This window comes from Platichthys flesus, chromosome 8, assembly GCF_949316205.1.
Source record: "Platichthys flesus chromosome 8, fPlaFle2.1, whole genome shotgun sequence".
NCBI lineage: Eukaryota > Metazoa > Chordata > Actinopteri > Pleuronectiformes > Pleuronectidae > Platichthys > Platichthys flesus.
This window is the reverse complement of record NC_084952.1, coordinates 9,647,664-9,663,500: the sequence shown is the minus strand read 5'-3', so window position 1 is coordinate 9,663,500 and position 15,837 is coordinate 9,647,664. Positions and strand designations below refer to the sequence as shown.

Genomic DNA, 15,837 nt, shown 5'->3' with positions numbered 1-15,837 from the left:
CTGACAAATGTTTGTTTTCTCCAGTTTATTCCAGTGGGAACCAAGAGCAAATTCAATCAAGCTTTACCAGGGCCCGCACTCATAGATATTAGTCCCTTACATACGTCCGGTATACTGTCTTGAAAAACCATTGACAATGTTGAATAACATCTCACTACATGAAAGATAGTAAAGAAAAAAAGACTTGGCTCTGCACCCAAATTGAATGCATTCTTCCCTGAACCATACCACATCGTTCTGCCAAGTTTTATATGGAAATTGATCAAGTAGGTTTTGTGTAATTAAAACAAACAAAAAAAGGGACAGGGGTTAAAAACAAAACCTCCTTTGTGGAGGTAAATATGAATGTGGCTGCACGATACATAAGCTTTTTAATCTAGTGATCTAATGATCTAATCTCAAAGTATAGTTATGTATTTATTAAAACAAATCCTGCACATGGTCTTAACCCTCAAATAAAAGCCCACAAAGCCAAAAATCAAACCAAAAAGGTTGAATTTATTCAAATATTTTATTTGGAATACATTCAAGTTTTTTACATAAACATTACTTCACTTGATAGTTATACCATCCATGTTTTGAAAGATTTATGTGAACTGCAATGATAAGATTTTCTATTTTTAAAACAACTTTAGGTCAAATCATCCAGTATACAAACACTCACCATAAAGCCGTGCTCAAAGTGACAAAATATGTTAGAAACACTCAAATTCTTTGTCAATAAAACGTGAGGGGGTGAAATTCAAACTTAATGTGAAATGTACTTTGATTTCTCCTGAGTTTTACACCTAAAGTTCAATATGCAAAATTGGGATACAAAAATAAAAAAAATAGAACAAAAATTCACAGTATCTTTGAGGTAAAGTTCAGAAAAAAAAGTCTCCAATATTTTATGTCATGTTAAAATATTTAATAAATTATTTGCGATTATAAAAATGCCTTAAAAGTACCATTAAAATGTTATGTACGATCCACTGATCAGTTGATAGCGTTGGTCACTTTCAGTAAGGCAGCGGCGCTCACATTAAGGGAAAGTTCACTGGGGAAAAATTCCCTGAAGAGGAATGATAAAAGCATCTGTTTAAAAAAAAGAGAGAGGGTGACAAAACAAAAAATTAAAGAAATATTCTTATATCAAATACAAAGTTAAAATGATATACAATCAGTACTCACGTAGACCAGTTTTTTGTTTTCTTCCCTGTCCTGGAAAATATTAAAGACGGACTCCATGTCCGTTTTCTTCAGAATGAGATAGTTTGAATCTACAGAGACGAGACACAAACATTTAATATCAAATGAACGATAACAGGATATTGACTTTTTAACGAGCTGTGAAGTGTCGCCCTACATTTGGCATTGATGAGGTCACTAGCTCGCTCCCTGCTCTTGGTTTTCTCCTCCTCCGTGCGACGGGGGGGAGGAGGCGCTGCAGGTTGAGAATCAGGCCACTGTTTGTCTCGCAGTGCGTCGATGTAAGCGGCCATCTGCTCCTCGGTTGGGTTCATCTTGTTTAAGAAGGAGTTCACTTTCCTGAGGGGGAAAAAAAAACATACACCTCTGAATCGTAAGTCACGCTCATAAACACACAAACGTGTCAAGTGTGGAAAGGTGTTTTGCAATGGACTCACTTTTTCAGGATGGGCATGACAGGTTTCAGAATAGCATCAAATATGTTTATGAGGATGGAGTTTCCTGTAAAGACACAAGAGGTATTAGAGAAATAAATCAATTTGAATTCACTTTGGAACTTGAAAGAGAACTGAAACCTCCAGCGCGGAGCGGACTTGTCAGGGCAGAGGACGAGAGTTTGCATTAGCTCAACCACAGGCCTATGTTTTGCTGCATTGCTGACGTGCACTCAGTCTGCTGCAGACACCACAGAAGAGTTGTTATTCTCTTTATACTTCCTTGAACTCCGCTTGGAAGAGCATATGTGAAATAATTGCCCCTGCGACATAGTGATTGCACGAACCAACACAACTATGTTTACAGTGACAGTATGTACACACAAAACAGAACAAATTCATATTCAAATAATGTACCATAAGTCTATAAAACCAGATGAGATTGCCTTCTTACTCTTAAGTCTTAAGTATTGCTTTGGAGTCCATGAATGTGGACTTAAATTTAATAATAAAATGAATAAAAAAAAAAAACTAAAATGTCTTTATCGCTGAAATAACTTCAAAACACAGACAACTTTTTTTATCATGAAGCTGAATATTTAAAAAAGCTATCATTATTCCATCCCCTAATTTTTACTCGTCTCTTTTTTTAGATTCAGGAGTCTGGTTAGTTTATCCTCTCCGCCTTCAGATTCTCACTGATCTCATACAGCGCCTCGCTGGAATCTGACAGAATGACAAAGAACTTAAATCCCTGTCTACGTATAATTTACTTGATTTGTAAATTCTTTTGAGTGACTGGCAATGATTTAATTCCCTAAATCTTACTGCAGCTGCTTGGATTTACATATTTGAAGCCTCCTGATGTTAATTCACCATCGTGAACGCTTATCGGTGTTTGTCGACAGTGTTGTTTCTAAATTCTAGCACAGTTCAAACAAGATCCAAAGTACAAATCCAAACCTTATAATTAACTAAATTAAAAAGACTCATCATTACAATAATATTTGCTCATTGTCTATCAGTCTATCTAAACTTTTATTTAGCTGAATGTACCATTGTTTGGCCGCCAGGTTTCAATTATGGATTATCTGAGCTCCCCAAAAGCTCCTGCAAGCACCGACTCAGAGAAGAATCTAAACAAAACAAACTTTCACCTTACGAAATACCAGATGATGATTAATATAGACAGATTCACGATCACTCTAAATCATCGTGTTTCCACAGGTTAGTTTGCTTGTGATACTGCGAAGTAGTAAGTGACACAGTAAATGAATAAAGAGTAAAAAAGGAATAAAACAGATATGCTCTCAAAGCTCTAAATGCTGATTACAGAACCCAAAAAAAGATAAACAAACCAGATATTTCCTTCAGCAGATCAAACATGGCTTTGGTCGCCTCCAGCTGCTCCCAGTTGACTTGGCTCCTCTGACCCTCCGATTCCTCCCCTCTTGGCAACGTGCCCTGCTCCTTCCCTTTGGCTTTGCTCGCTCCGTTTAAAGTCCTGAAACATATTTTGTCCCTTTTAGCTGACCGTGCGCTGAAATTGAGCCATGACGGACCCTCTGCGCTGTCCCCCTGCGAGCTTCGATCCTGGCGGCAGTGTGGCGAGCAGGCTGAATCAGGCGGCTCGTCCTCACTGCTGATTCTCGTTGAGACCAGAGACTCCTGTGACCTGGATCGGGACAGTCCTCTGATGATGGTTTTAAAGTGGAAGGTCAGGGGGTTTTCAGAGTCCCCCGTTTTGTCCTGGGAACCGTTGTCATTACTCGAGGGCTCTGAGTTAACAGCAGAGGGCGTTTGTGTTTCAGCCTCCTGTTGTGGTTCTGCAGGGGGATCCCAGTCTGAGATAAGGATAGAAGGGAGAGTAGCACTGGGAACATTGGCTTCACCCTGTGTAGAGGCAACAGGGTTCTCTGATGGCGGAGATGAGGATTCTGGGAGCGGCGATGGCATTATGATTTCTTTCGTGGTTTCTGTCTGAGGGCTGGTGGTCTGCCGAGAAAAAAACATAGTTAGTGACTGATAGTGACCCTTTGGCCTCTGTGGTGCAATCCACATATCAGTTTAGTGTAACATTTTTAAAAAGGTAGAGTGCACAGATTGTATTGTTCAGTTTAATCATTATGTGTGGAAATATTAAGTATATAAAAGAAGTTTCTGAAAGAGTATTTGAGGTGTCAGTTATCACAGTTTCAGCTCGAGACAACATTTATAGCAGAGAGACTTGTTTTATTCACAGGGGGTGAGGAGATATGAACATTTATCATGCAGTGAAGGTGTAATAATATCAAGTAGTCATGTGATAAATATAGGATCCAAGGTTTTAGTAGTTTGACTCATAGTAGAGGTTAAGAGCAACGATATCTCCACATCGGCAGTTTCAGTTTAACCAAACTTCCAAATTTTATGGACGAGCTTTTCTCTATCGTTTGAAAGGCTGAAGTTTGATGCGCTCATTTTGACTGTCTCTGTTTCCACCTTAAATTGCTGCTGCCAAAATATCTTTCCTGTTGATAATGGCTGCTCCTCCTGTATAAGCATTTAGTCGCCCATGAGATTGAATGTTTTAAATGTGTTTTTAATAAAAGGTTGTAACCAGTGACAAACCCGACACATGCAATGAGCATAAACTAAAATGTTAGGAATAAAAGTTTAAACTTCACTACTTGGACGTATTCTATTAAGCTTTTGCCCTCGCTTATTGATATTCATAAGTGATGGCCAATTGATCGCCTCAATCGTAAGTGATGCGGAGCTCAAGGAACACGGTTCAACACCTGACTTCCAGTGAGGAGGGAAACACAAGTGTTGATGGGATCAGACAGATTTAAAAAACAGGATCCGGTTAAATCTTATAACCCAGACCAATTTGTTCTGACATAAAACCAAAAGTGAGGAAAATTTTATATTTTTAAGCTGCTTTCAGACACGTTCAGATGTCCAGACATTTTCCTGAACCTTTCTGGAGGGGCTGTCTGTAAGAACACAAATGTCCGGACATTTTCTCCAGACATCTTTCCCTTATAATGTAAAGACTTCGAAGATTCAAGCGCTTTTGGTGACATGGACTAATGCTGGCCCCACCTGCTGCTCCGCCCCCTCGCCTAAATGTTTCAGCCATTTTTTTGTTGCTGTGAAAGCATCTGACTCGGATAATATGTTCTTCATATGTGAGGTTCCTGTTCAAGCTGAACGAGGAAGTTTGAATTCAAACTTTGACCAATGTTAACAGAAAGATGGAACATTCATTTTCACTTCCACATATGTCTTGGCAGACCTGAGGATTTTATTTACAAACCTGTCTGATCATCTGACTGCTTATGGTTTTGTAACAATGCTGCCATATTTCAGCAGTTAACTAGTTGAGTGCAATTTTCGTATAAATGGTAAGAGCTTTAGCTAAAGTCCTAGGTTGAAATACACTAGAGCAGGGGCCACTAACATGCGGACCGCTCTCCGAGGCCGGACCCAGAAGCCGTCCCATTCGGACCCGGCCCTACAGTGGAGAAACAGGAGTGAGACTGAGAAAGGGAGAGAAACAGGAGTGAGACTGAGAAAGGGAGAGAAACAGGAGTGAGACTGAGAAAGGGAGAGAAACAGGAGTGAGACTGAGAAAGGGAGAGAAACAAAGCAGTGAGAGACAGAGAAAGTAGACAAACAGGAGTGAGATGTAGAAAAGGAGAGAAACAAAGGAGTGAGAGGGAGAAGTGGAGAAACAGGAGTGAGACTGAGAAAAGGAGAGAAACAAAGCAGTGAGAGACAGAGAAAGTAGACAAACAGGAGTGAGATTGAGAAAGGGAGAGAAACAAAGGAGTGAGAGGGAGAAATGGAGAGAAGCAGAGGAGTGAGATGGAGAAAGTGTAGAAACAGGAGTGAGATGGAGAAAGGAGAGAAACAGACGAAGAAAGTGGGGGACTGGGATATAAGAGGGGGAAAAAGTTATTCTAAAACTGTTCAATTGTTAAGATGTGTTGAGATTTATTATCTGTAAAATTCTTTGAGACAAGATGTGAAACAGAAAAATTGAAATAATAGCTTTTGCTCCCTTTATTTTATATTTCTGAAGTTAAACCCTTTATTTGAACATGTAGCCCTACTTTTATTTAGTTAATGAGAGAACATTATACATATCTGCAATCATACATGCTCAGTTTTATGTTACGTGATCATATATATTGTACTGAATTCATTTGATTTGACGGTCAGGTATTTAGTACATGGAGATGTTGATACAACTACTAGGCAACTTAAATGGGTATCAAACTAAATAGTTAGACATAATGATCTTCCGGACCTTTGCTTCAACAATTTTTCTCTAACTGGACCTCTTTAAATGTTAGTTGAATACCCCTGCACTAGAGTGATCTGTTAATGTCAGAATGAAGAAAAGCAGACATGGGAAAGTTTACCTCTTCCTCCTCTTGCCCTGGAGTCAGGAAGTAGGCCAAGCCGCTGAGGAGGCCCCACACGCCTTCATAGTGTTCCTCTTCATTCAGCAGTTTGTCAAGCGGGCAGAGGAACTGAAAAACTGGTTGCGTGTGACCGATCATATTATCTGAGACCAACACCTGGAAAAGAAAAGAAAAAGTTGATCCATAAAGCGTTTGGAAGCAATTATCCTGTCAACACATCTAAGATAGTGTGTTTTTCCCACCTGTAGAAAGTGCTCCACTGATACTCGAGCTTCTTCTTTAGCTTCATCGCTCACAGCCGACTCCTCCAGTCCCAGGATCGAGGGGAGGTTGGTCGAGTCCTGAGAAGGGCAAAGAGCTGAATCCCAGACTTGTGAAACAAAAGTTGTATTTTGTTTACACAGCAGTGCTTCCCTTAGGCTCACACTGAATACATAGAAAGAAGAAAATCCTGACTAATCCAAAATACACAGTCCATTTGTGGAAAATCCTCTGTTAAAGGTCATGTACACGATACTCAAAAGATGCCACAATAGAACCAGCATCTCAGAATAAAGAATTTACCCCACAACAATCGAGCCATTGGATTGTTGCGTGTGCAGGTTCAGATTCTTTGCTGCGTGTGGAGTCTTTTTCTGTAAATGTCGTCAATATAATAAATATTAATCACATACACTTGTCCTCTACATTGACATTTCTGAAACAACCTTGAACAGTAGAAAAACTGCAGGAAAAGCTTTGCAACAAACATGGGCTCACACAACACGCCGCTCCTCTGGTTCCTTGGAAGAAACCGCCGCATTGTTCCGTTTCAATGATGTCAATAGTTTGGCATTATCTACCGTGTGTATTGGGAGATTTTGGTTTTCAAGCTTGCAACACAGGCATCAATTCAGTGATTCAAGTCAGTGGTTAAAAAGAAGGCAATAATAAGGTGTAATTCAGCATTTTACTGATATTTCACTTCAGAAAATGCCACAAGTTGACGTTGGAGTGTGGTTTTTCATTTCATATTGCAGACATGAATCCCGTTTTCGATAAGTTTTGATCTGTTTACAGTGTGCAGACTCTACATTCAGCTGCCATTTTATTATTTGATCCTAAACTGATGCAGTCAAATTCAACAATCCTTCATCCTGTGTTCATGATGGTGATAATGTGGATTTTTTTTTATTAAACTGTCTGAGCGAGGTGTTGAACTTTATTATAATTTTGGAGGTTGTAGTTTGTGATGCTGTTGAACTGGACTGAATGATACAGAAAGGTGTGTTATTTAACATCCCCTCAGAGATATACATGTTTATTACAGTGCTGTTGTATTGCTTTGCATTATTTTAAAGCAGATGTACCTAATAAAGTGAGTTAATATCGCAGGTAATTCTATCTGTTAAAAGCAGACAATAAAAAAGCACTAAACAAGTACTTGCAATTACTGTACCTGCCATCTGTTGCGAAAATAAATCACATCCATGAACGTCTTCCTGATGTCCCACTGCAGGTTCTCCGGGCTGTTGTTCTCCTCCAGGTGAACGGTGAAGGTCAGCTCCTCATCCTCCAGGTCGACCTGCAACGCGGTTCACTCGTGTTCAAACTGCAGCTCAAACATTAACAAGCCATCCAAGGACAAGCTTTTACAGGCCTGCAGGACATTCCACACTGTCAGTGGTATTTATATCTCACATGAGGGATGCTGACAGCCCAGCGGCCAACGCGCCACATCTCGTACGACAGCTTGAATTCCATCATGTCCTCTTGCACTGTTGTCAAGTAGTTCTCCAGATCGCTGTCCTCCTAATGTTGTTTGGCCAAAAAGCGACAATATGTCATGTCTCACAAGTCGTCAGCATCAGTTTGATGTGTTGTGTTGTTTTTTCTGCGGCTGCCTCACCCCGTCAGAGTCCTGCTGGCTGTAAATGGAGCCCTCCCTGCTGCTGGCATCGTCCTCGTTGGGCCCGTTTTCCTGGTTCGCTATGATCCTCATCATCAGGTCCTGCTCCATCATTTTCATCTTCTTCTTCTTGGCCTTCTTGGACTTCATCTTCTCCACGAACTTTGACCATCCTTCCTTCAGCTTGTTGGCTGAATATTAAAGAGTGAAAGTCACACAGGGTTTCTGCAGTTATATTTATGCCTTACCATTTAAGACCTACTTCAGGTATGACAGATATCAGTGGAAATCCTAGAATTTCTTACACTTCCTAATTATTGAAGAAAAGGTGAAGTAGCCTGGTCGAGAATAACCCTCGGTGCTATGTCTCAAACTACAGGCAGAGACGATAGGTATCCACAACCAAGTCGAGTGTACCGAGATACATTCTAACCAGGCTGTTAGTCGTCATTCCACTGACACATAAACTATGTATGGCCCCAAAACATATCTATGAAATATGAAATTTGATTGCAACAGAAGTAGCATTAAATGAACATCAACATTATTAAGATCTAGAATGTATTATTTTATCGTATAAAACATTTCAAGGCCTAAAATTTGGATTAATGAGTTTTAGATGGAAACCCTGTGACAGACAGTTCCACAGTTTCTCATTAATATTTTACTGTCTTTACTATCTTTAGTACCAGTTTTCTTTAGTGTGTTCACTGTCGTAATGAAGGGACATTTTCTCCCCCCCGTGTCCTGAGTGTTATTCATGGAGAGAATAAGAATAATTTATACCTCGACCTTGGTCCTGACCTAATCAACACTTCAGCTGCAAAAATGCATAAACTTTATGCTGCGAGGAAACTATTCACTGGATATAATTCACACTTAATTGGACGTGTAAGAACTGTAAACATGATTTGTAATCAAACTTTCAGTGGAATGCTTTACGTGATGGCCTAACAATCAATAAATGTCACTGCAGGGATGCATAATTCCTACTGATAATGTCAAATTATGTTTTTTTTTCAGAATTTATGTCTGGGCCTAAAAGAGAATATGCACATTTATCATATCAGATGGTTCATTATCACGGCATAATCCCTCTTATTCAGTCATCATCACTGCTGGATTGTTTTCAATACAAAGAGAAAGGAGAACAGCTTGAAAACAGCTAAGGAATTATTTGGCATTCAGCTTGCTGTTTGTGTAATTACCTATCTGGACCAATAAACAGAAGGAGCGGGGGACTAATTAGGCATGGAAATGCAGGCTGGTGAAGAAAATCATGTCACATTGCTGTTTATCAAACCATTGTGCGAGATGTTATACAAGCACAGCCGTCTATTCTCCAAACACCCACAAATGACTTTACATCCATCTGCCTTCATAGTCTACATTATCCTCCGGGGGAAATTAACTGTTTAAAATCATATGTACTGTGTCGGAGAATAAGTTTTGTGTTGAAACTAAAAACCCACCTTTCCTTTTGCTCTTGACCCTGGTGCCAGTTGAAATCTCCGCTCCCTCTGAGTCCCTAGAAAACAAAAAAACACCCATCGGACAAAACCCATCAGATCCAACATCTAACACAGGAGGCGTCCGATAGGATTACAGCTCCGAGGCTCACTGTGACTGTGTCGGGTCGGCAGGGTTGCAGAAATAAGATTATAGCCACTCACACTTCTCTGGCCTCGCCCTCGTCTTTGCTCTCCTGCGAAGCCAGAGAGGCTTCTTCCGGGTCTGACCCACACAGATCCTCCACGGAGCCTTTGGGGGTCGCTCTGTCGAGTTGGCTCAGCACCAGCTGGTTCAGGTTGTCTGGGTCGGACAGCCATGTCACCAACAGGCCCAGCCCTGGGGTAAACAGCCAACGCGCTAAATCAATCTGACACTGTTTGTTTAGATTATCATGACTCATGTTTTTGAAACGTCAAAAATCATCTGGAAATTCTGTAGTAACATTTTTAAAGGGAACACTTTTTTGGTTTTCAAAATATTCTCATGCTTCATCTCACTAATTACCACGTTGACAAGTTGTGACTTTATGGAGGGTGAAGGTTAAAAACGTTCTTGGCCGAGATTAGGGATTTAAACAAGTTACTGATCATGTGACCACTTGTGATTGGATCCCTCAGGACAGACGTTTATACCAGGTCTGAAAAGGTTCCACTACAGGAAGGAAGTTTTTACTTCCTTGTTGTAGTAAGTAAAAATTTCCCTAAATGTAAAACTATTAATTTAAATCTAGCGCAGTAGTTCTTCTTTTGAATTTAAAAGGCTCAATGGATTTTAAAATAAGTACTAATATTAATTTATGTGATCCAATGTCTTTGATGTCCGAACATTATAAAGTTCAATAACTGTGACTAATATGTGAAATCCAAATTTTCGGCTGAAGGAGAATTAGGCCTTTTACTGTATTAGAGAAACCATGTGCAACGTTGCCAACTATGCAAATTTACTGCAAACACTCAGTCTCTGCACAAAACACTGTTGTCAGATATGAGCTGTTTCAGGTCATTAAAATGGAAAGCAGTGTGGACGTGCAGATTATTTTTTAACTAGAGCTGAAAGAAATCACTTATAGTAACGGAACAACATGTATAATTGCTAAAACCTACTGCACGGCTAGGCTCCCACAAGATAAAGCATTTTATCTGTTGCTAAAAAAAAAAAGATGAAACCCTGAAGGGGAACTGGCAGATCACTGCGGAAGGAGCTTTCTTGTTATATACCCCAAATTCCTGATCCAATGCCACTGACAATACAGGATTACATGCAATTCTCACTTGTGTAAGTATCATGGGCGGCTTATCGCCTTATGTAAGACTACGCGCCTGCAAGAGAGATCATTTAATGCTTTCCTACCCTTTAAGGCCACAATCTCGTTTAAGGTACAGCGGTTGACTTCTTGGCCCCAGAAGGATTTTGAGAAAAGGTTGCGCACAAGAGCGTCAGATAGCTCTCGAAGAACAGCCATCTCATCGGCTGGGGAGCCGAACAGGAGCTCCCTGAGAGGAGAGAACACACAGAAGAGGAAATAAAAAGAAGTGAAGTGGAAGTACTAAATAAGATTGTAGCTGTTTATCACCTCACAACTGTTATCACCTGATGTGAATCTTAAATCTAAAATGACGTATTACTCTTCAAACACCATTTAGCAAAGGAAATACCATTAGGACATCATGACAAGTAGGATCCAGTAAAGGTTTGATAAATTATTCATTGACGATAAAAAAAAATGTTGAGGCCTTTATAGAGTTCAGGCACATTACTGAGTGCAAAGAGTAAGTGAAGCAGCACCGGCAGGGAATGACAAAGGGCCATTTAAAAAGAGAGTAGGGGTAAAGTCCCACCTGTCAGACTGCTTCACATTGTGCAAGTGCTGGGTCAGAATACGAATGGATCCCACCACCGCCTGGCAGATATCGAAGTCCTTTGCTCTCTCAATGATGCGGTCGATTACGTAGTCGAATTCCCTGCTGAGCACCTGGTGGAGAGGCTGGTGCTCGGGGGGCTCCGGAACGGCGTACCAGGGCAGGACCAGCTGAGCATAGACGCACTCGAACACTGAGGAGAGCAGACACAGTGTCAGTCAGTCAGTCAGCAGGGAAATTCAAATTCACACCAAGTTAGCATGATCACCGTCAAATTGAGAGACTCAAAATCCCCAACCAATGTATCGTTTGCCCAATATATAAAAATATTAAATAAAAGATAAACATCAGCCGATATGAGCCTTTAACAGATACATGTATATCATTGTTTGTTTGCTGAGGTACAGAGATATGAAGAATTGTATTTTACAGTTTAGACAACGCAAACAAATATGTGTGTTTATGGTTATATAAAAGTATGTTTACATTTTCTTGACTCTATTTATGCTTTCTTTATAATTATAGTTATTTACAGCAACGTATATGGTTAAACTGTAATACATGAAACCTTGATTAAAGGTTTTACACATACATGGATGTGTAAGCTGATACAGTGACATTCAATTGATATCGGAACGTTGTTACTTTATTTATTTCCCAACATTTGCATAGACATCAGAGCGCCTATGAATCTATATTTGTCAGGCTTGTACATCATTAAATCCTCTGGGAGCTATTCATTAACTATAAGAATAGGAGAGTTTTCAGAGCTTGAGAATTTTTTTGTGAGAGGATAAGTCCCTCGGGGGAGTTTGTTTTAAAAGAGTTTCTTTAGAAATCATGCAAATCCAGATGAAAGTACTGAGGTGTACTTAAAACTTAACTTGAAATGTATTTTTAAACACTTATATTCACTTATATATGTGAATATTTGCTCTATTTCAGTATTTACCGTCAGTATTTTATTTTCATTGAAATGAAATGAAATGAAAATGGTACAAACCGATTTGAAAAAGAAAAATTGAATAGGGAGGCAGATTTTTTTTTAATCATTTTACTGCATGTCCTGGATATTTCTTCTGTATTTGTTTGTTTAAACAAAGTAATGTTTTTTCAACCATAAATTGCCTTAATTGCATTAAAATTAGGTCTGAATTATAGCAGAGATTAGGCTGAAAAATTGACATCATGCATGTATGGTATGGATAGTTTAAAGGTTTACAAGGTTTTAAAACACATACAGATATGAATGCATAGAAAGGTGCAAATTTAACCAAGACTGCAGCGATTCTATGAAAGATTATTCTACCTTCCTCAGTTCAACAGCTTTTCTGTGGTTTTTAAAAGGTATGACTTGCACTTAAAGAAATCTTAATACAGACAGAAGGGAAATATCTCTCTTAAAGAGCTTCATTCAGAGTTGTGACATGGATCTTGATCTCCAAAACAATGAGTGCAAAGCAAAGACAACTTGCATAGAAAGAAGAGAAGACCCAGTTTCCTGTTTAACACTTCATACTGTAGCCTCACACATCCCCTCTCTCGAGGCTGTTTTTCATATTTTTTTTACTTTCCCCAGAGCCCCTCCTCGTGTAACATGAGCTGTGAATGCAGCTGTGTCTATGCAAAACTGTCCTTTTCAACTGTGTTGAGTGAAAACACTGTGAAATGTGCTGACGACAAAAACAAAAGCCCCCGAGGATAAGGACAGAAAGTTTCTCACTTCACTCTTCACTTTCTAACCTTCAGGGAACGATGTGTTTACACCACCTTAAAAAAAGTACATGATCTGTTTGAATGTTAGAAACACGCCTCACCTTGTCTTAAAGACCTCTTCACATTTGCATACTGGGACTCCAGCAGCTCGGTCTGCACGCTGCTTCCTCCATCCAACAAGTCTTCATCAACACCATCCTGGGACACAGGGAAGCATGAATAACATGTAACAGGGTCACGTATGGGTTCAGTTAGTGCTGCACCTCAGGTCACGGTGGGGTGAGAAAACCTGTTTTTCAGGCTTCTGCACAGGAGAAACCAAAGCACCTCTGTCTGTATGACCTTAATCTTCAGTATTTGTCTAATTTCAATAAACTCACAACACAAGTGTTTGTTTAACCAGGCGTCTAAATGAGGAGCGGGATTAATGTATTGACTTTAACGAGGACATGACAAATGCATTTACCAATATTGGTCCATTTAATCTGACTTATCGACACGAGACAGGATGTTCCAGGAGGTGAATGATCCACACAAGCATCTCATGTTCACATTAAACCGGGACACATTTCAGATCATGCGACAGAGCTCGTCAAAGAACTCCAACACAAACTCCTGCCACTGAACCAAAACAAGTGGGCGCCTCGCTCGGGCCCGGTCACATACCTGCAGGGGGTTCCCCTCGGGGTCCTCATCCGTTTGGGTGCTGCTCTCTCGCCCACTGGTCCCCAGCAGCCACGGCGAGGAGAAGCAGACGAGGAAACACAGGACATAGTTGGTGAGAGAGCGGCCGCAGTCGGAGAAGTACCACAGCAGGCCGAGGGTTACAGCGATGGACAGGCGCCATATGTACATCTTCTTCTTCTTCTTCCTCTTCCTCTTCCTCTGCAGCTACAGGAGATGTCCTCTTCCTCTTCCTCTCACTACCTGCCCGGCTACGCTGCGCATAGTTTACCCGCCTGCATCTCCTCTAACACCGGGGAGAGGAAGGAGAAGGAGTCGCTGCTTCCACAAAGCGGAAAAAAGCTGAAGTTTACTGAAGTGGTGGAAGAGCAGAGCTGTGATTGGCTGGAGGCGGTCCCGCGTGTCTGCTGTTGATTGTATCAGGATGCCATCTATAGGCTACAGCTTTACCTGACATCTATCTATCTATCTATCTATCTATCTATCTATCTATCTATCTATCTATCTATCTATCTATCTATCTATATATCTATCTATCTATCTATCTATCTCAAGTAAAGAAAGTGCAACTTTCAGGTCTTGAATAAAATGCACCAAGTTTGTCATTGTCCAGGAAGGACTTATAATAGTTTACCCTCCGTCAGTACGAGATGCTATGATTTTATCATGATGACATCTTCAGCAGTATTATTATTGTTAACATTATTATTATCATTAGAAGTAGTAGCAGTAGTAGAAGTAGTCTTTTTTTTTTAATTATTATTATTCATAATATTGGTTTATTTGCTTAAAAATCTATTGTCATGTTTTGTTTGAATAAAAGCAGTGGAAGCTAAAATCCACAAGGTGGCGCTGACACTTTTCTTCAACTAAAAACAAATCAGAACTGGAGGCCTAGTGATATGATGACTGAAGTTGATTTGAGTTTTACAAATCAATCAAAACACAGGTACAATATACCGTTAAATATAACAAGGCCTATTATTTACATTCGAGCGTGAATTCACCATAGAGCAAAGGAGGCCAATTGCAGACCTCTGTCAATAAATATCCCTGCGGAAGAGAGGAAATTAGGAATTTATGTATTAGGAATGTATCATTTAAACTGCAAGATTAATCTTTTAATAAGCAAAGCAATAATTGGATATGATATTGATGCCTGAGGACACAAGCTTCCAATTAGAAACCAGCTTTGAGTCAGCAGATTCTCCCACTGCAGAAATAAGAGTCTGTGGATTAACTGTAATCCATCTGCAGCTGCCGCTTTGATTTCATTGTCCTTCATGTACAGATTCACATGAACGTTGACGTGTGTGTTTTTATTGTTTCATAGCTTATGTTCTCTAAATCCTGATTCCAACTCCATCACAGAACATTTTTAGTGAAAAGAATTCAGTTGTTGTTCTCACAGTAAATTAAAAAAGTCATACCACAGCACACAGTGTGTCTATGATCAGTCATTGCTAGGTTTCCCCTTTAAACCTGTCAATCAAACCAATCCACATATGTTAAACCTGTGTTTGACAATTCATGTGACTCCTTCCCCAGTTATGTGTGTTTGTTCCCAGTTTGGCCCACATCAGTGTTGCTCTTCTTAGTCTCTTATAATCAGAAGATGGTGGTAAATATGATGGTGAATCAGACTATGTGCACAGACCCTGTGGTAAAAGATAAAGTTAAACATATAAATATAATATAGTTAACTATGGTAGAGTTACAAGTGTTTAATAAAGGAAGGCCTGCTGGGATTTTGCGACAATTAAAAACTGTATTGTGTCATTTATGCTCTCCTATTAAACATTTATAAGCAATAGATTATCACTCAATATGTGATTTATTACAGCATATGATTTGAGTAGTCATATGAAAGTGTTTATCAGTCTATAGTATCTTAGTGTCTGTTTTTTCCCCCCGGTGGAGTTGTGATGTAACTCAGTCTAGCAGCTGACGTCACGCAACAGCTTGTCTGACAGGAGTCTTTATTGACACCAGGGTGAAGGGAAGCTTCACTGATCCCAGACCTGCATGTGGGAACTCACTCTGTTTATCATCTGCCAACTGCCACGGGTGGAATGTGACTACAACTCATGTGGTGAACTTACGTGGGCTCCAGTATTTGAGGTGCCAAATACTTTACA

General features: G+C 39.9%; 1 protein-coding gene across 1 annotated transcript; it reads right to left on the bottom strand.

The window, feature by feature from the left end:
* Positions 1 to 492: 492 nt before the first annotated feature.
* si:rp71-46j2.7 (uncharacterized) lies at positions 493 to 14,078 on the bottom strand. The gene is made up of 16 exons (XM_062393936.1): positions 13,682 to 14,078; positions 13,117 to 13,213; positions 11,279 to 11,492; positions 10,791 to 10,933; positions 9,602 to 9,776; positions 9,401 to 9,456; positions 7,929 to 8,119; positions 7,721 to 7,831; positions 7,479 to 7,604; positions 6,283 to 6,381; positions 6,038 to 6,196; positions 2,984 to 3,620; positions 1,629 to 1,692; positions 1,349 to 1,530; positions 1,174 to 1,262; positions 493 to 1,077 (listed from the first exon to the last, which is right to left on the bottom strand). Exons 1-16 carry the CDS (start codon positions 13,868 to 13,870, stop codon positions 979 to 981), a joined length of 2,631 nt encoding a protein of 876 aa, XP_062249920.1. The 5' UTR covers positions 13,871 to 14,078; the 3' UTR covers positions 493 to 978.
* Positions 14,079 to 15,837: the final 1,759 nt, after the last annotated feature.

What these genes read in the sequence shown, in the direction of transcription:
- si:rp71-46j2.7 (XM_062393936.1), bottom strand. Translation starts at nt 13,870, where the DNA reads ATGTACATATGGCGCCTGTCCATCGCTGTAACCCTCGGCCTGCTGTGG. An exon ending in GGGCTGTCAGCATCCCTCAT is followed by an intron (nt 7,605 to 7,720) that starts GTGAGATATAAA and finishes ACCGCGTTGCAG; the next exon opens with GTCGACCTGGAGGATGAGGA. An exon ending in TGACCTCATCAATGCCAAAT is followed by an intron (nt 1,263 to 1,348) that starts GTAGGGCGACAC and finishes TCGTCTCTGTAG; the next exon opens with ATTCAAACTATCTCATTCTG.